The 20,565-nt window shown below is 38.3% G+C and overlaps 2 protein-coding genes across 2 annotated transcripts; one reads left to right on the forward strand and one right to left on the reverse strand.

The window, feature by feature from the left end:
- Positions 1-413: 413 nt before the first annotated feature.
- On the reverse strand, positions 414-4,442 carry snrpc (small nuclear ribonucleoprotein polypeptide C). Its single transcript, XM_083938691.1, has 6 exons — positions 4,405-4,442; positions 3,716-3,758; positions 3,505-3,613; positions 2,294-2,353; positions 1,725-1,829; positions 414-989 (listed from the first exon to the last, which is right to left on the reverse strand). Exons 1-6 carry the CDS (start codon positions 4,410-4,412, stop codon positions 868-870), a joined length of 447 nt encoding a protein of 148 aa, XP_083794817.1. The 5' UTR covers positions 4,413-4,442; the 3' UTR covers positions 414-867.
- A 3,038-nt stretch (positions 4,443-7,480) lies between these two features.
- Positions 7,481-19,473, forward strand: ilrun (inflammation and lipid regulator with UBA-like and NBR1-like domains). The gene is made up of 5 exons (XM_083939838.1): positions 7,481-7,727; positions 10,866-11,020; positions 11,178-11,375; positions 11,634-11,938; positions 16,885-19,473. Exons 1-5 carry the CDS (start codon positions 7,570-7,572, stop codon positions 16,918-16,920), a joined length of 852 nt encoding a protein of 283 aa, XP_083795964.1. The 5' UTR covers positions 7,481-7,569; the 3' UTR covers positions 16,921-19,473.
- The last annotated feature ends 1,092 nt before the right edge of the window (positions 19,474-20,565 follow it).

The raw sequence follows: 20,565 nt of genomic DNA on the forward strand, positions 1-20,565 counted from the left end.
CAATGTGTCAACAGATACACTGATATACAATTAATAAAGTTGATATGACAAACATGTAAGCAAAATAATTCCCTCACACATCCAGGAGATACGAAGTGGCATTTGCGTTCATTGAGAGTCCTATTCACTTATTTTTCTGTCTGGCTCTCCACTTGCTCCTGGGGAAAATATCTGACTCTTCCACTGCTAAATGCTCCACGGTGTTCACTAGCTAGTCCCAATGTGCGCATCTGCGGTTTTCTGACCTGGTGCAATTTAAAGTGAGGTTTTACAGATTTTTTCTTTCTTGGCTAACCAGAGCTTTAACATGACTAGAGGTCGAATCAGCCAAAAGAATTTAAACCACACCTTTTAAACTTTAAAAATGCACCTTGTTCATATGGATGAGTCTAAAAAGAAACAGTTTTGGAATCACTGCTTTATTTTCACAACGTAATGAAATATAACAAAAACATGTAAATCCTAAAACAAAAGAAAAAATATAGTAACAAATATTTTCATATCAAACACGCTCTTTAAATGTGCATGCTGAACAGTCTGTCAAAGGGAGACAAGATATTTCAAACTTGATACTAACACAAGAGAGGACATTTAATAATAATAATAAAAAAAAGGACTTTAAAAAGGGGGGCGCTGAAATCGACTGAAATGGAGGTGAAAAGTAATAAACACTACAATTCCAGCACAAGGGAAAAAAAGTAATTTTATGATAGTGATAGAATTACATTAGTGACTTCAGAATTGAGGTTGAAGAGTTCGGTTTGAAAATTTAAAAAAATGATTTGAAAAATCCAAGTGTTAACCCAAGTGTCTTCACTAGACGGTGTCTGTTCATGGCAACAAAGAGCGGAGAAAATCCACCCGGTCTTATCTGTCTGGTCGCATCATGCCCGGCCTGACTGGCATCATCATCGGTCGAGGATGACGCATCATGTGTGGTGGTCCTGGCATCATCTGCATGGGTCCTCCCATCGGCGGCCTCATGCCTCCTACATGTGACGGTGAAGGGATTCACAGCTTCAAGTTTTGATAATGACAACACCTTTCCATAAAAGTCACAATTTGATTGATTTTAGCATCCAACATGAGGCCTGCAACCAATGTTTATATTCATTATTGATTAATATTTTGGCTATTTATACCAAAAAAGAAAAAAATCAGCTGATCTTTTAATCTATAAAATGTTTTTTTAAAGTTTAAATGAAATGTGCCTGAGCCTGAGCTCAAATGTGAAACTATTTGATGGACAGTTATATAAAAAGATGCAAATCTTCATATTTCTAACAAACAGCTAATGTTTTACAATTTTCTTGAAAAATCAAATAATTTATTAATTATCAAACAACTAATTGTTAGAGACCTACAGTAAAAAATAAATGTAAACCAAAAAAATATCAGAAACCTAAGGAATTAGAAAAGGGGCAACTGGATTTTTCGCTGTTTTTAAACAGGCAGAGTGTTACCATTATATCTGGTGAACAGGGTTATTCTGATAACTTCTTTATTTGTGACAAATGGAAACAAATAAGAGTATCAAAAACTGCATAAACAGATGAACCTCTGTTCAGTAAACACTGCTAATGACTGACTTGACTAGTCTGACACAAGGTGACAGCCAAAGCTTCTTGTCTGAACTGCCAAAAACACTCAGTTTGTGCAAGAACTTTTAAATATTTCACAAGTTAGTAATGAGTTTAGCTTTGTCAAATAAATGCCTTTCTTACCGGGTCCACCAGGCATCATTCCATGTGGTGGAGGCCCCATCATGGGCATCATAGGCGGACCTCCCATAGGGGGTGTTGGTAGCATGCCGGGGCGAGGAGGACCACCTGTGTTACAAACAGCAAATGTTAGTGTACTATTATTTCCACAGCACTATATCAGCTGCAGGAAATAACATTACGGTATTAGGGTGGAAGAAAACGTCCTGGGTTAGTACTTTTTATCAATTTAAAATCGGATGTAATCCCATAGGAACCAAAAGCTTCACGCTTCTGTTGAGTCATCCTCAAAGCAAGTTCAGTCAAAAGCAACTGGACTTGGTTATTTGTCTAGGAAGACGTTTCACCTCTCATCCAAGAGGCTTCATCAGTTCATGTACGCCAGGCTGGTCAACAGAAGCCAGTATTCACAGGCTTCTGTTGAGTGTTTATTCTAATGAAATTCATTTCAATAGTGCTTGATATGCTGACAGCCTTTACGTATTTAATATGAATCAAACTATCAACAGCCTAGGTTGGCGTTACGGTTTAGTTAATCAAATTACTGCAGAGCCAAAAGACGATGGACTCACCTGGGGGAGGGCCACCAGGGAACGGCGTGGGAGGAATCTTTCCCTGTTGAAAGGCAGCCGCTGTTTGGAGAAAATACATGGCATTAATACACACTCTTGTCTCTGCTTGCTTGTTTGTAAAGAATCAACTGAAGCCTGTTTCATACTACATACATTGAATGCAAACAACACAAAGTGCACTGTGTGGGGTCTTTCGAACATTTCTGCAAAGCAAAATACACTACGAGGTCAAGATGTGTGTGTAGCAATGCTGCAGTCCACTGCAACATTAAGTATTTGGGTGCTTATAAAATAAAATACAGATAAAACCCATTGTCTACTTTAAAAAACAAAACAGTATTTTTTATGCATTCTTTATGCTGAAAATTGTGTAACCTTTCCTCGTTTTATCTCGCAAAAGAGAAATTATTGTGTAAAACATGTTCCTCCACAGTAGACAATACTACGCTCCAGCGTCTCTTATGTGGATTAGTGGCTTGTAATCTTAGAAGGGCCTCAAGTGAGATGGTGTTCATAGTGCATTATTTTAGCAAGGAGCTTGGATATCCCACATACGTGCATAAGCATGCCTTGTGTGGGATACTAACAGGCTTTACTCTTGTCCATGCAAGGATATTAAATATGGGGATGAACAATCATGCTGTATCGTGAGTATGTAGACAGTTATCTGCACAATCAAATAAATCAGCAATATATAACTACCACTAGAGGTCATTTTCAGATTTAGAAAAAGGGGACATGTTCAGGTTCATACTTGGATTTTTGGTATACTTGGTTTACATGCATAATGTTATAAAAAACAACAAATTGTTTTCTCATACTATCTGTCTGAATGTACCTGAATTCTACACAAAAACTGAATGAGTTGTCTTACTTCACAGTTTGTGCATTTGGAGCCATATGCCCAAATATGAGCAAAAGCATTGGAACAGTTTTTTGTTGTAATCCCGCAGGAACAAGGAAAACAGAGTTTTTCATAATACGCTCCCTTTAAGTTAAACTTTTAAAAGAGCTGACTTGTCTAAAAATCCACATTCACGGCCGCATTTCTCTATGACAATTCTAATGTTTTATTCATCATACGTTATTTAAAACTGCAGCTGTTCAGGAAGTAATTTCAACTGAGTGGCAAAAGCAACAGCAAGTGCAGTAGCTTTTGCTAGATTCACTCGGCCATGTCTTCCAGGTAACTGAGCCAATAATCGACTCACTTGTTTTATCGATCAGGCTCTGAGCCTGCTCCTCCATCCATTTCTGGTAGTAATCTTTCACATTTTCTTTGTGTTTTCGGCCACTGCAGTGGGTCTTCCTTACTGACGGCTAGAACAGAAAAAGATTTTAGAATATTTTACAGGAGCAGAATACAACAGACTATATCATGCTTTTCAGCAATTTGATCTGGAAAACACAAGCACAACTTACCGAGTCATGTGTAAGGTAGGTATCACAGTAATCACAGTAAAACCTATGGAGAGAATTTTTTTTAGCGTTTAGCATATTTTTTTGTAGATTTAGCCACCATGTTCACATTACAAAAGATTTTTAGGAAAACTTTCTGCAGGAATATGTTTGAGTTGTGAAGGAGTCACGCGTGCAATATACTATGTATATTGTGCAGATGTTACAAGATGCCCTGCAAGAACTTTTGGTGTCCAACACTATTTAACAGGACTAAATTTAAAACACACACAAATAAATGTGGGGTTCATTGTCTTATTTTATTAGGAAGAGTTGTCGTCTGCCGCAGCTCCACTTTACAAAGCCGTGGTCCCAGTGACGATGATAACTTTGGAGGTAAATGAATGTTACTGTGCGATAAGTGTCGTTTTATAACTTGGTACACCATCCGCATAATCTGCGTTTATCCCTGGAACAAAAAAAAACGGGTATCGTCGTTACCATCGAGGCTTTTGAGTCATTGAGTCCAGCAAATACACGCAGCCCAAACAAAGATCACGGCGTTCACCGGAAACAATCTACTTTGTCTCCTCAAACTTCTAAGTTTGTTTCACCGCCGCCCTATACTAAAATCAAGGGCAAACAATAATCAATTTCTTCGAAACGTAGAAACACAGAGTAAGCATTAAAAGAGAACAAATAACAGTACTTACTTAGGCATGATCCACGACAATCTCGGTCGAGAGCGCGATTCCGGTGTTCCAAATAAGTGTTCCGACCAGATATTTGACCCGCCGACAGATAGTTCCGCCTGAAAATATGGCCACACGAAAAATATACCTCTAATAAAATACCTTAAGCTGTTTTTGTCCCCCAGTGGACCAAGTTTTACCTTCGCACTTTTTTTTTTTAAAAGCTGAAGAAAATATACAGCTATTTATATTCATGAATAATTAAATCAGTATACTCGATCTAATCAGCAGTCTATCAGTATAACAAAGTGTGCAATTCATCCACTCTCAAACATCTGATATATCTGGTACTAAGCTGCAAAATGAGCAGCCTGGTTTTCATTGATAAACTAATTTTATAATAATCCATATGCTATTTATAGCAACTCTGGGTTTAAAGCTATGGATAATTAGTGGCTTAGGTAGACTATATCCAAAGAGAAATACAAGCTTATTTTAAGTATTAAATAATAATATATTATTAATAAATCCAATAATAAACTTCTGATTTATCCGGTATCCAGCTGCAAAATGAGCAGCTATGAGTAGGTATTAAAAACATTTTGCTTGGAAGTATTAGTGTCTGTTAATCACAAATTACACTGATCCAAATCCATTTTGTTTATATTAAAATTTTAAATATTGCCCACTCCAAGTATACTGTTCATGATTATTTTGGTGGCTTGCTCAACAAACCAACACTTAGTCTACTTTGCTAAATAACAGTGAACTATAGGGCTATACCATGGCAGAAGAAGTAGCCTAGCAATAGGCCTGCCTCAATGTAAAAAGGACTACTTACAAGTGAAGCTCATGCAGGCATATTTTAAGTGAAGTAGACCTCCAGAAATAGTCTATTATCATTTTAATTTCTACCTAGTATAAGATCCAAAACCAATTATAAAACAACATGACTTATAGTAATAGAAAGAATAGGGAACAGGGTACAGACAAAGTATTCTTACTTTACAAGAACAACTATACAGTTATTTAAAGTTAACACTCTGTAATTTATCAAAAACAACAATTATACAGATTTAGTGTACTATGCACTTTCTTTAACTCATATTAAGGCTTATTTTTCAACCAAGATAGGAAAATTGATATGGTATCAGAACATGTCGTTATATAGAAGTGTGAAGTTGATGATTCCAAAAATTACAAATGTCTTAAAAGTGTGAAAACAGGCTTAAATGGTTTTCTAAGGAATTGTGTAGTTTTGCTGAATTGTTACTACAAATACACAGTTTAACAAGTATATTTGAAAGACTTTTTAAAGAATATTGTTTTAAATTATTTTGTCATTAATTTAAATGCTTTAATAGCCAACAGTAAAATATTAATAAAATATAAATATAAATACTTTGTCCTACACAAAATAAAACTTATTTTTTCAAGGAAAAGGCACAGAAAATCTACAGCTTTATACAGTACAGTATATAATTAATTAATAATTAAATCAATATATCCAACATAATCAGCAGTCTATCAGTATTACAAATTGTATAGTTCATCAAATTTCAAACACCTGATATACCTCTTACTAAGCTGAAAAATTAGCAACCTGGTTTTCATTGATAAACTAAATATTTTATAATTAAGAATGCATTTCCTGCGGAAAATGCATGGGAATGCAGAGAAAGAAGAGAATATTTTAAAAAGCTGAATATGCGCAAAATTATAAAAAAAAAGCTGAATATTTGAGAGAATTTAAAAAAAGCTGAATATGTGCAACAGTATTAAAAAGGCTTGAAATTTGAAAATTAAAAAAGATGAAATTGTGCAAAAAGCCAGCTCAGTGAGAGCCATTCAGAAGCCAGCTCAGTGAGAGCCAGCTTAAAGCATTTCCACCAATAATAAATAAAATGGCCGAACAGGATAACATAACATAGGCTGGAAATGCTTAAAGCGTTCCCCCCGAATAATAAAGGCCATAAGACTATTGAACTCACAATCAAAGGAATGTTGATATTCTTGCTGCATTTGAGTCAATGCAACAAAATTTTGTTCACCATGTCTACGTGTATACCTGAATGACAGTTAAGTTATCTATCTATATATCTATCTATCTATCTATCTATCTATCTATCTATCTATCTATCTATCTATCTATCTATCTATCTGTCTATCTATCTGTCTATCTATCTATCTATCTGTCTATCTATCTATCTGTCTATCTGTCTATCTATCTATCTGTCTAACTATCTGTATATCCGTCTATCTATCTATCTGTCTATCTATCTATCTGTCTATCTGTCTATCTATCTATCTGTCTAACTATCTGTATATCTGTCTATCTGTCTGTATATCTGTCTATCTGTCTGTATATCTGTCTATCTGTCTGTATATCTGTCTGTATATCTGTCTATCTATCTATCTATCTATCTGTCTATCTATCTATCTATCTATCTATCTATCTGTCTATCTATCTATCTATCTATCTATCTATCTATCTATCTATCTATCTATCTATCTATCTATCTATCTATCAAGATTAGAATAACAATTGTGGGAATGTCTTAAAGCACTTCCAAAAGTAAAAAAGAAACCCCCCAACATAAATCCCACTACCCCCCCCCCAACAAACCATGTCAGACGTAGTCCCAGTAACCAACTAGGTAATTAGATAACGTAACATAAGCAGATAAAGAAGGTACAACGAAACAAAATAGAGTAAAAACTTTAGCTAATAGCAAAAATAATTCATGTAATTCAAGAAAAAGAGAAACCATTAGAAAGCATCCTCAGCATCATCAGGAATCAATATCATTATTTTTAATAACAATATAATATATAATATGTAACAATATAAAACTTCTGATATACCTGATACTCAGCTGCAAAAAGAGCAGCTATGATTAATTGACTAACCAATGAAAAGGTGGGCTGCAAATAGCAACAGATGACGTCGACGCCCCCTTACGTGATTGGCGAAGGTGACGTGCGGGGCTTGTTACAACGTCAGACATACCCCCCCCCCCCCCCCCCCCCCACACACACACACACACACACCCCGGTTCTGCCATGCGCACTGACGCTTGTTGTTGTTGAGCAGGTTGATATAGCTGGACAAGTCCTCGGACTAAACTGAAAGAGAGAGAAGTCCCCCCCCCTCCCGTCTCCGCTACGGGACACCCCACCACCCACATGGAGGGCACGGACATGGACGTGGACGCGGAGCTCATGCAGAAATTTAGCTGCATGGGCACCACGGACAAAGACGTCCTCATATCGGAGTTCCAGAGGCTGCTGGGCTTTCAGCTCAACCCGGCCGGCTGCGCCTTCTTCCTGGACATGACTAACTGGTGAGCGCGGGGATACAAGGGCCTGTTGCCTAGCAGTGTAATTAGCTCATTTGCACACGTTTAAACGCCAAATTAAAGCCCAATAACAGCACATCGTCACCTCCCACTTGAAATGGCTGTAAGTGTTAGAACGTTAGAACTCCAAATACCAGTTAGTGCTCTAGAACTCCTAACGGTCGTTTCATTCGGGGGTAACTAAGCGGAAGTGGAAACGGTAAAGTTTGCCCCAACTGTGAGTTCTTTGTAATAATATGGTAAAATCTGAAAAAAACAAAGAGCAAACCGGCTAGTTTAAGCAGAGGGAACTCTTGCGGTGTGGTTTATCTCTCCATATTACACAATAGTGATGAGAGCCAGTTTAAACGGTGCTCTTTTGGGAAGACACAACTCAAAGGAAGGCAGCGTCAGTCACTTCACGTTAGCCTGATGATGACGTAACCAGTCGGGATGTATCAACGTCTGACAACAAGTGGTCTAAAAAAAAAAGACAAGTGGTCTCTGATCAGCTGATATCAAGCTTTTTAGTTAACAGACGTCAGCTTATATGAAAAAAAAAAACCTAGCCCTAAAAAAAATCTAACAAAAGCTTTCTCAGCTGTTTGTGGTAGTATGATGTGTCCTTATTGACATACTAAAAGTTTACCAAAGTTTGACCACTAGAAAGTTTATATAAGAAATACATAGTATTTGCAGGTTGTGAGGGAGGCTTTTTTGGCAGCCTTGTACATCATCTGTACCATGTGATAGTTTATTGAATCATATAATTTGAGTATTTTTTGTTTGATAAATAATTGATTTGTATGTGCTCTATAATTGGCATGATGTAAAATTCTCAAAGCTCCCTTTGGAGTATTTGCAGGGGATGTGTGTTGCCTTTATAAGTGTGTCCCCACACCTCTGTACAGTATTGTAGGTGTGGAGAGACTAGTGCGCACAACAACAGATAAAGTGCTTTCTGATTTAGTAGTTTTCTAGGTCTATTAATCCATTATAATAACTGATTGATCGCCTTCATCACATCTTTTTATTAAAGGGTGGTCCCACCACGAAAAACAAATAACATTTTTTTTCCAATTTTCATTTTAAAGTCTGGAAATCAGGACTGGAAAGATGACAGTATCACATGATACTGGGACCTGTCCACTGAAACTAGTTTACTCATAGGCTATCATGTAGGTTTATTTGAATGTAGAGCTTAGTAATAGTAATTCAGCAGCTTTATTCCCATCTCCCTAAAGGCCCAGAGCAAGGCTCAGGCAAAGACACAACTCCGCTGCTCACACTTTTAAAACATTGTTTCCAATATTTTTATTATTACTGTTTATCTCATGGACACAGTAAAATGTTTTTCTAGCATGCATGACCTACATGAAATGAAAGATGTCGTTTTAGGCTCGGGCGTATTGATTATAGGAGATGATGGTACGTAATTTCCTAACATTGTTAGTAGGCTAATATAAACATTGTAACTTCATACGCTACACCTATTATTTTTTTTTAGCTATGTAGTCTATGCCAGTGTACAATTTAAGTCTACTACAATATTGGTAATGATGTACTATTCCTAATAAATATATGAATAAAAATATAATATAAATATAATAATTCCAGTTATGTTCAAGATAGTGCTTAGGACAGATAAGTAAAACTAATAATACTATTTTCTTTATATGGTATTTTGGCACATTTTAGACAGGGCATTGACATTTTAAAAAGCTCACTAAAGAATACAAACATCACATTGCTTGATTCAAACCGTTAATACAGTATATATTATATACTATTTCGGCTAATTTAAATAATAAATAAACATATGCCAACTACTTCTATAGACAACATTTACTCAATCTACTAACTACCGAGCCATAGATACCAGGGACAGTAAAAATAAAACGAAAATATCGCACTCTTAAAGAATAAGAGGCGTCCTTCGTTCGAGACAGACTCGCTCGTGCTTGGCGCTCGGGCATTTCTACATCCGGTAAATCCTCCCGCGTTCCCGAGAAGCAAACATGGCGGCGTCCTTAGGGGAGCCTGCGCCACTGAGCAGCTTTCCATAGGAATGAATGGGGCGCCATTTTGTGTCCGCAGTCCGTTCTTTTTATGTGTCAATGAGCCTGCGCCACCGAACAGCCTTCCATAAGAATGAATGGGCCGCCATTTTGTGTTCTCTGGCCGTTCTTTTTTATATGACCGTGGCGGTGACGCTGCGTTGCTTCTGAGGGGAACTATTTTCTATAGCGATGACGCAGGGGGAGCTACTTCAGTGCGACACACAACAAATCACCGCTTTAGCGCTACCGTTTGCTAAAGTCATGATTTATCATTTTACAGCTACTACAATGTTTTGCTATATCATGCATAATTTATAGCACGACCAACGGGACAAATATTTACCCGCCCCGTGGCATGCAGCCCTCCAAAATTAAGTCGCCAGGGGAATATTTTAGTTGCACTTGGCGAGTGGCAGCTAGTTAACAGCCCTGATTGTAGCCCTTTTGTGTACCAAAACAGGGTTACCACCAAGAAGTCACCATCATGATCAGTTAGTTAGCAGATGACACAATGGTCACTTTCATTTAAGTTTTTTTCACCAATTTTACATATACAAATCAGTTCTGTAGTTCTTCCTGTGGAAGTTGTACCTTACCGTGTCTCGACATGTAGCAAAACTGTCAGCTGAGAGAAGGAGAGAGACAGACTGCAGCAATACCCACAAGTGTGTGTGTTTGAGAGCAGGACAGAGAAAAAAGTGAGGAAGAGACGTGGAATATTGCAGTGTTTCTAACTTAGGCTACTCTGAACGCTGCTTTATCACACTTTGACCTTCCTGTGGGTCGACTCTTTCCCATTCACACACATGTCTGCTCGGGGCTGTTGCAACTCTGTGACATCTTCTGTTGCTGGTTCAGAGGAGCGACAGATCTATCCGGCTGTAACTAACAATTATTTTGCTATTGAATAATCTGTTTTGCTTTTTCAACTTTTGTTATTGTGTATTGAAAAAAAATATTCTAGACAGGACAATCTGCACAAAGATATTAGCTTATCTTTATATTAGCGTGTAACCAAAATTTCATGATCAGAGTCACATGTCATCTTCTGGTAAAACCATGCTCTTTCTTTTTGTTGGAACAGGAACCTGCAGGCTGCTATTGGTGCATATTATGACTTTGAAAGTCCCAATGTCATCACGCCATCCATGTCCTTTGTTGAAGACGTGACAATTGGGGAGGGAGAATCTGTTCCTCCAGATACACCGTTTACAAAGACCTGGAGAATAAAAAACACAGGTGTGTAGCATGTCACCACACCCATATGTTTAGCTTGCACAGCATAAGTAGCATTTCTAAATCAGTATTTAATGTGCGCAAGAGCAAATATAAATTACACTGCCATGGTGTCGTTGTTGAACTGGGTTTTGACTGCATTCATCTTTGTGTACTATAGGTGCAGAGTCATGGCCACCTGGGGTTTGTCTCAAATACATTGGTGGGGATCAGTTTGGGCATGTAAACACAGTTATGGTAAAGTCGCTTGACCCCCAGGAAATATCAGATGTGAGCGTGCAGATGCGAAGTCCCACAGCTCCAGGCATGTACCAGGGTCAGTGGAGGATGTGTACAGCAACCGGATTATTCTATGGAGGTATGAAGTCACCAAAATTTGGATTTGTTTCTAACGAGGCAATTTATACGGGCTGCAACTAACATTTATTTTCATTATTCTATTAATGTTAACTTTCATCAGACCTTCTCTGAGCCCAAATATTTAAATTGCTGGTTTTGTATGGCCAACCAAACCAAAAGTATTTTATACACTGTACCAAAAAGGAAATCAGCAAATTGGTAGGTGGACTCAGTTATATAGTCATCCCATGTTTGTGTATGCTTCTTTTATCCATAGATGTAATCTGGGTGATTCTTAGTGTAGAAGTTGGAGGTCTCCTCGGCGTGACCCAGCAGCTGTCTTCCTTCGAGACAGAGTTTAATACCCAACCCCAGCGCAACGTGCAGGGAGACTTCAACCCCTTTGCTTCGCCACAGAAGAACAAGCATGATGCCACTGACAACAGCTACAGAGATCCCGGCGGAGCGTGGGAACGCACACAAGAGCCAATCCAGCAAGATCAAAATGGACAGTCTCATAATGCTGTAAATAGGACGTCAAATGGTCTCCAAACCAATCTTTCTGTGGTGACTTATGGTCAGGTATGTATGAATCAAATGCAGGGTTTCACATTTCACACGACTACCACTTTAAAACTACATCATGGGACATGCTTCCACCCACTACTCCAATCACGGCCTGATTTGCGCATGTGAGATGCATTTTTTTTTCGGTTCCATGTAATCCCCACTGGAAGCATGTCGTCTGTCATCTAGTCCATACTGACTCCGTCTTCCATAAACGTCTCTGCCCGTCTGTCTAACGTGTCTGGCTAACCTGCTTTCCTTCAGGCTGAATGAAAACAGAAATGAACTGAACCAAAATAGTTTTCATGTCGGCTCCATCGTGAGAAATCAAGTGTTTGTATCTATTGAATTTATTTTTTATTTTTTTCCCTTCCCACTATAGCAAGTGAGCAGAATCGGCCTGTAGTGATATACTGGGATATTTAGAGCCTTGATCAGTCAATGTAGATATGGTTAATCACTTAAAAACGCATATATAGCAGAAAATTTGTTTTATTTAAATAGCTGTCTATGCAGATTACGCTTCACTTAAAGAAACAAAAATAGACTAGAAGCAAAGCAGGGGGTTTCTGTGAGATCTGTATGGAATGGCCGAAGGCAAGAATACAGTGTGGAGATTGGATCGTAGCAGATGAGGAGTGAAAAAGTAATGTTTGAGGATGCACCATCATCTTTTAAGTCAGTTTTAAATAGGAAGAGTATTACTTTTGCTTTTGAAAGAAATGTGTTGATTTCATATATTATCAACCCTCTGGATGGATCTTGATGCATAGTTTTTTTCTATACAAAATTTATTTTTTCACACTGTGAGTACTTAGTACTTTTTAGCAGAGTATTAGCAATAAGTAACAATAGACAATCCAAAACAGTTCAGCCATATTTGCAGCCGTGTGGCTTTCTTTCCGAGCACATGAGACGCTAGACGCCACTCATCTGTGATAAAATGTGTAATATGAGCCGGCTTTGTGACGAAAATATCATCCGTTGTTTGGCGAATGTGTGTCCCTAACAAGATCTGAACCAGTGCCATCAAAAGTAATATTAATCCATGCCAAGCCACAAGACGATGTGCTGCTAGTCTTGTGACATTAGGAAACACTTCATCATAATAAAACCTGAATGCATGAACATCTGTCTCACTGTCACCAGTTAATTTAAATAACATTTAATCCAACACACCGGTCGGATTGCTGTGCCCTCTGTTATGTGCAACACCGCAGACTGTCCGCGTGCCACAGTTCCGCATTTTTGCGATTCTTAGTTCTGCCTTTTGCGTTTCATAAACAATACTTTAGCATTTAACATTTCCAAAATAAATTTTTGATATTTGTGAATCTTCCGCGTCCGCATGGCGATGTACCTAAGAATCAATTTTCCCCCCACCCCTAAAAGGAGCATTGGGAATAGTAGTTTTTCTTCTCCCTCAAGTGCAAACCAAACTGAAAACCAGAAACTGAAATACTAACAAAACCGTGGGCTTGTTGAACTGTTACACCCCCGTCTACAATAGGTGCGTTTCCACTATGGTCGACTACCCTGAATGAGGCGAGTCTATCTCGACAAAAACGCCCATAATTTGCATGTGAGAAATGTCCTGTCGGAGAGCAGGGCCTCTTTTGTCCCCTGATATATACCCGGTTACTGATTGGATGTAGCTCTCAGCAGGATGTGATAAGATGCCACAACAACACGGTGAATTAGAGTAGAGACTTTTATCCAGTGGTGTAGAAGAACACAGCGCAGAAAATGATCTCTCTCACTCTCTCCCTCTCTCTCTCTCTCTCTCCTCTCTCTCTCCCTCTCCCCCTCTCTCTCCCCTCTCTCTCTCTCTCCTCTCTCTCTCTCTCTCTCTCTCTCTCTCTCTCTCTCTCTCTCTCTCTCTCTCTCTCTCTCTCTCTCTCTCTCCCTCTCTCTCTCTCTCTCTCTCTCTCTCTCTCTCTCTCTCTCTCTCTCTCTCTCTCCTCTCTCTCTCTCTCTCTCTCTCTTTCAGTGCCTCGAATATTTAAGGTGGAAGTTGACGTTGTGAATAATACGGGCAACCTTAAATCAAACTACGACTATTCCGTATTTCTCTTGAGGAAGAACGCACCGCTGTATCACCGATCAGCTGATCACCCGTTGATCCAAACTCAGAATGATACGTCACCTCCGGAGTCTCGCAAATCCCTCTCAGGCCTTTTTCTTGTAATGGAAACACAGCAAGTTAAAGGCCATTTGAGAGGATGTGCTCTGACACTTTCCGAGACGCCACTCTACAGGGCTAATGGAAACACGGCTATTATTTAGTATGATATATTAGGTGCTTCTTTAAGGGGTCACCTTACATGCTTGATGGATTGATTTGTTGGTTGATATGCACTTGTTTGAACTTTCATTAGTCAAAACTTAAATGTTCAGTTCTAAGAAAAGTCACATCAGGACATCTGATTAATCAAAAGAACGGTGTGCTGCAGAAACCGCGGATGCAGTGTATTACAAAGCTAAATCCACCCCACTATGATTGAAGCTACTGTGATAGGACAGGCAGATCTAGTTTAAAGTTTGCTTTACGCAAGTTCCCTTTAACAATTTAAACACTCTGACATTCATCCTGGATTGGGTCACCATGAATCTATATAAACTAGTAATATTTTTTTCTGACATTTCTTGAACAGTAGTTTTAAGTTCATAGTAGCACCAAGACCAATGTTCATTACACTCCACAAAATGTAAGTGTTTTACCAACAGAGCCCCTAAAACAGTCACATTTGTCCTGAGGATGTTGCTCTCAGGGTCTTGAAATCCAAAGAGTATACCCTTTTTGATCATTGATGTGATCAGCAAATGTATTTACTGCCTGCCTTTTTACATAATTAGAAAGCTTGTTTGTGAAATAAAATGTTTTTGCTTGAGGGTAGTCTAGAGGAAAGCTCACAGAGAGTTAGTCATTCACTGGGGACGTAGAGGTGTGCTTAGTAAATATGGCAATCTGCTCATTAGATTTTCACATTTGGTGTGCATAACCAGACATTTTGGCCTAAGGGTGGAAAGGGCACAGTGAATATCTACACATATCAAGCACAATATAAAAAAACAACAACAACAATCTGCTATTTAGTTTTGGAAACTGTACTCCTGACTAAAGTGTTGGTCTAGGAACATTTAAGAGGGGTCATCATAACCGCACCCGTTTTCACAGCATCTTGGTCAGCAACTGGTGAGATATCAGGTTTCAGACAGTTCCAGTCTCAGTGTTCAGGTTGATGAATAACCCTTATCTTTCCTTCACTATAGTGTTGTCTGCCTGTAGAGTATAACACATTTAACATTGAACAAACTGTTTTCCAGCTGGTCATCAGGGGAAAAGTACTCTCTTTTTCTTTCCTTATTCTCGTGTATTTATAATACATGGCTTGCTTAATAGTTGTTTAGCCATACTAGAGTCGTCGCTCTTGGTACATTGATCCAAAGTGAAATATCTTGACAGCTATTGGATGGATTGCCATGGCGTTTGGTACCTGACTTGTCATCCAGCACCACCAAAAAGTCCAAATTTCCATTTGTCTGACAACTTGGTTTTAGATGATCTGCCTCAAAAACTAATGATCAAATTCATGGGAGATCAAGCACACCTTGAGACTAATATTTCAGGCTAAATTTAAGATTTTTTTGCCCCACTAATGCTACCTTAGAAAAGTTGTAATTTCTCGTCCCCCAAAACAGGAAACTTTTTTTCCCCCTGATCATTACAGTTTATGTCAAAGATGCACTGTGACTAACGCTATGATGATGAAGTATTTGAAAATCATTACATGAGTATTGCTGTCAATATTTTGTGAATTGTTAATATTGCATATTTACTGCAACATGCATCAAAGAAAAATCAAGCAAAAACTTCTTTAAACTAAGCTTATGGTTTCTGTTGACGAAAGGTCCAGTATTACTGCATCTACCTGATGGGGTTACAACTTGGCCACACCTGAATCTCTCAGGTGGTGCCTCATTATTATATACAGACGTATACATGCCTCACATAGCTCAGCCTTTTATTCACAGTTTCAGCTATCATGGGCCTCTCCTGGGTGGCTGAACCTGACTGTCCAGAACCACATAGCTTTGTCATCCAGTTAGGGCATTGAAATGAGACATTAATTCACAGGGCACTGACTGAGTACTGTAGGTTTTGTTACTGCCCTGAAACTGATAATAGTAGCAGACAGTGGTGCAGCTCTTACATACAGTACACACCACACTGAGTGTGCTGTAAGTTGCACGGGTTAGCTTGATTTAGTTTTGAATTACTTAGAGTAACCAAACCACAGAGGTTTGTCTGGAGTGCATCTAACATGGAAACTGAAAGATTTGGAACTGAATCCATCAACAGTAATACTAATGTTTTAATTAATTAATAATTTAAGTTCTGTACCACGGCAACGGGCAGTGCCATGACACAGAAGTGTATTTAGAATAGCAAAATGTCTCTTTGGTGTTCAATAAATACATATTATGTGCACTTGCAAAGTTTAATGCCTCGACAAAGTTTATCATTTTCAGTTTTTGTTGACATTGCTGGAAATAATTTGAAGTTGTAGTTGGCAGTGCTGTTGTACTAGACTGCATTATATCAAGTGTTGTTTTTTATTTGTTGTCCTCCTATATTTATTTAGGAGAATATTAAAAACACCCCCGAAATAATGCAGTCCAGTACAACACCCCCTGGTATTATAAAAGGAAACTTTTTGTACCATATTGTGCATGTGTAATAAAGTGACCACTGAATGTAGTTACTGTATACCACAGCTGTAAGGTGCTGGAAAAACTTAAAGGTTTGAATGTGACTTTTGAAAAGGCGGAGGAACCCTGTACATTTGTTTTCAGCTGAAAAATTTGTTTTGGGGCTTTAGTTACTTTTAATAATTGTATCGTCCTCTTCACATATTTGATTATATAAACTCTAATACCCCCTCTCTTGTTTTTTCCAGGGTATTCACGGACCCTATCCATTTGGACAGAGCTAGAACGACAAAGACCCCCCCTCCCCTTCACCAACACAACCAAGGTGGACGAGGAGCTGGACACCCTGGGAGTCCTTAAATGCAGAGGAGCCGGGATGGAGGGGAGAGGAACAGTTGTTTTATATTGACTCATGGCAACCTTCTCCCGGACTCCGTGGCCCTTTCCACAGAAACACAAACTATAATGAGGTGATGGATTATACCTGCTACAATGAAGCATCCCACCTGACATCGACACCTGGATTCGCATGTGTGAATGCTTCATAAGAGTGCTATAAAACCATAAAAAGATACACACGACTTTTGTTTCAACTAATTTAATGGAAGATCAACCCTAAACAATCTACATACAATTTGTTATTCCCATGGACAGTTGAGCTAAGTACTCTCTTAGGGGTTCCTACACAGGCTTGGAAATGTTTTGAAAATGGCTGAGAAAGTACAAAAGAAAGTCTCGAAAAATTGCGGAATGTACCATTCATGTGGTCCATAAGTGTGGTACACTTTGATGAGTTGGGGAACGGTCAGTGAAGTGGAAGCAATTGATAATATTTTCAGCTTTAAACAGCTTGTGATTGAAAAAGACAAAGACTGCAAAAATACTTTTGAGAACTTAATAATGGAGAATACTTATATCTGAGAGGTCTAGAAGTTACCACCAATATTTGTCTTTGTATTAAAAGTTACAGCAGCCACCCTTTGAGGCTAAAACTGAGCCATTTCTGACCCTTCTTCAACCCAGGTTGCTGACCAAGGTCAAATAATATGTATGGACCTGGGAAAAACAATAAAACAAAAATAACAAACAAAAACAATTGTCATTCAACTTATAGAGCCTTTTTAGACATATTCACAGTCAGTAAAACATCGATCGCAAAATTACATCACTCTGTGGTTAATGTAAAAACAATCTGTGTTTATGTTGTTTCTGTGTTCTGAAACAAGTATTAGCTTCCACACACTAACACACCAGATAGCAGATATCCTCCATTTTGACTTTTGCAACAAAAATATGGACCATTCCTGTGTAGGAACCCTGTCTCTCCCAAAGATAAAATCTTGCGTGTGTGTGTGTGTGTGTGTGTCGCTTTAAGTAGATTCTGAAGCGCAAAAGGTTGCAAATGAGTTTGAGCGAGTGAGGTGTGAGGAAGGGTTTAAAAAGCCATCTAAATCTATTTTGGGGAGTGACTGTAGGCTCTGAGCCCATGTCTATAGTATGTATCCTAAATATATCTTGGATGAGAGGTGGAACGTCTTCCTAGACAAATAACCAAGTCCAGTTGCTTTTGACTGAAATTGCTTTGGGGATAACGATGACCTGGACAAATGAGAACATTCGCAGGCTTATCCTAAATATATGTATGTGTGCATACCTGTTCAAGTATGCATGTATGTTATGGTTTCTCATTGGATTTAACTGACATAAAAATGGTGTATACTACTTGGGCAAAGGATGACTTGTTGATTCACATACACCTAAATATGGAGGGAGCTTTACTGGATGTGTATATTTATATGCTGTCTTATTGTGCACTGCAGGTGCAATAAAATTCCCATTTACAGCCGGCAGGTGGTGCTAAAAAATCACATGACCAACTTCAACTTGAAACCATGCCTAGTACATTGTAAAGAAAAAAGTGACAAGTTGTAGATTGAATATGGAAATGAATGGTTTGCATCAGCTTTGTTAGCACTGATGTTCTGTTACTGCTATTTGCACAACGCTGTCCACTACTTCTGAGGAAAGGTGGGTTGTTTTTTTTCTCCAGCATTTTCCAGAAAGTTGTTTTGTTTTGCTTATCTGCTCTCCCCCATTGTCCCGGTTTGTTTTAACCACAAGCATCAGTTTGATCACTGCACCGATGTCTCAGCTTAAAAATGATTCATGTTTGCATACCAGGAATGAGTTAAATGGTCTGTCTGCTATCACACCTTAATTTGTATGTCAATTTTGTCAGACAAAATGCCTTTCATCATGTATTTTGGTCTCAAAAACTAAATGGGAAAAGTTGTTCATGGAAGTCTGATAGTGTTATATTTTTCTAAAGGGATAATTTATCAAACTTTCTCCTGGTTGTGATTAAGAACATCTACATTTTCAGTGTTGATGTTTAGTGTTCATTTCATCTACGATTGTGTGCCCGGTTTATCAAAATCACCAGCAGTCTGTGTTGCAGTGCTACTGTATTTGTTTTGAGAGTCAGCTGAGAGTCCTCCTCCCAAACAGTATACACTGTTCTGCGTTGCCTTTTTCAGTCACATCGTTTTTTTTCTTTCTTTCTCGTGTGAGCTTCCTTCTTGTGAGCTTGCTTGTGTGTGTTTTGGTGTGTGAGAGACAGATGGTGAGAAATCTGAATATTGCTGGATTCATTCAATAGTTTTAGTTTGTGACAATGTACAGGTTTGAGATGGGTGGCACGGTGAGTGGATGAGATGAAAGTTTACATAGTTCTAAAATAGCACATTTATCTGAAGAGAAACTGTCAAAATAAAGCCCCCCCCCCCCTGTATCTATAATTAACGATTTGTATGATTAAATTAACACTGAAACAATGAGTAAGTTGTCTTTTGTTAACCTTAAGTTTCTCCGTTCTCTCTGTTTTTTTTAGTCATTAAGCTGCAGTGTCACCAGTTTCACACCTGAAGTTTCAGTCCATCCTGTGTCACCTACTAAAATGTCTTGATAAATCTTGGATAGGTTGCTGGAATTTTGTTCAGATGTTCATGGTGCCCATATGATGTATTTTACCAATAGGCAAAAGTCTTGACGTATCCTGTGATATATTAAGACTAGCACCACCATGAAGTTGACGTATTTTTCTATGAAATGGAAGCCGAAGTTTCTCCCACCTTCCAGTGGACCACCATGGGGCCTTTTTTTTGGAAAAGATTTGTACAGTCAACAGTGAGAGACATCCTTTTTCGAACCCATTGAAATTGTCTCATAGATTACACATTTATCAATTTAAAAGGAAATTTTGCAAGTCAAGAAAGTCGCAGTTTGCCTTAAAAATCTGAAGAGCTGTGAAAATACATAATTAAAAAGGCTACAATCCAAAAAGGGATGTATGATGTCATAACTTTCTATCTTGCTGTAGCGACATACCTGTGTGTTTCATATCAGGATGTTCTCACACAAGCACAGGGTCTTGCTCGTCCTTGATCAAAAAGATGCTTTTAATTATTTTCCCCGTTCCGTAAGAATGTAGTGAAATGTGCCAAGGCCATGTAGGTGTTGATGACATAAATTCTGTGAGAGCTGTAATTCACTGAGCGGTTTCATACGAAACTAAATGGTAGGCTACTATCATAATTTAGTGACTTGCATAATTCATATATTTTAAATTAAAAAACAAACTGTGATAACAATTCAAACAAGATCAAAAAATTATTTGTTGCTAAACATCTTCCATATTTTATCCGAAATAAGGCCCTAAGGGGGACACATATCCATGGTAACCAGTTTATCATTTGTCCAATACTTTTGTTTATGACAAAATGTCTGCAAAACTAATGACATTCCTATCAGCCTCAGCTGTACTTACTGTTTAGTGCTAATTTGCAGAGCCTTAACACACTAAAGTGGTGATCATGCTATGTTAGCATGCTAACGTTAGCATTTAGCTCAAACCCCAGCTGTGCCCTTAA

The sequence above is a fragment of the Echiichthys vipera genome (assembly GCF_963691815.1).
Source record: "Echiichthys vipera genome assembly, chromosome: X".
Lineage (NCBI taxonomy): Eukaryota > Metazoa > Chordata > Actinopteri > Perciformes > Trachinidae > Echiichthys > Echiichthys vipera.

Coding starts and splice junctions, on each gene's coding strand:
- snrpc (XM_083938691.1), bottom strand. Junction 3,614..3,715: donor CCTACCTTACACATGACTCG/GTAAGTTGTGCT, acceptor TTTCTGTTCTAG/CCGTCAGTAAGGAAGACCCA. Junction 990..1,724: donor AATGATGCCTGGTGGACCCG/GTAAGAAAGGCA, acceptor CGTCACATGTAG/GAGGCATGAGGCCGCCGATG.
- ilrun (XM_083939838.1), top strand. CDS start 7,570: ATGGAGGGCACGGACATGGACGTGGACGCGGAGCTCATGCAGAAATTT. Junction 7,728..10,865: donor TTCCTGGACATGACTAACTG/GTGAGCGCGGGG, acceptor TTGTTGGAACAG/GAACCTGCAGGCTGCTATTG. Junction 11,021..11,177: donor CTGGAGAATAAAAAACACAG/GTGTGTAGCATG, acceptor TGTGTACTATAG/GTGCAGAGTCATGGCCACCT.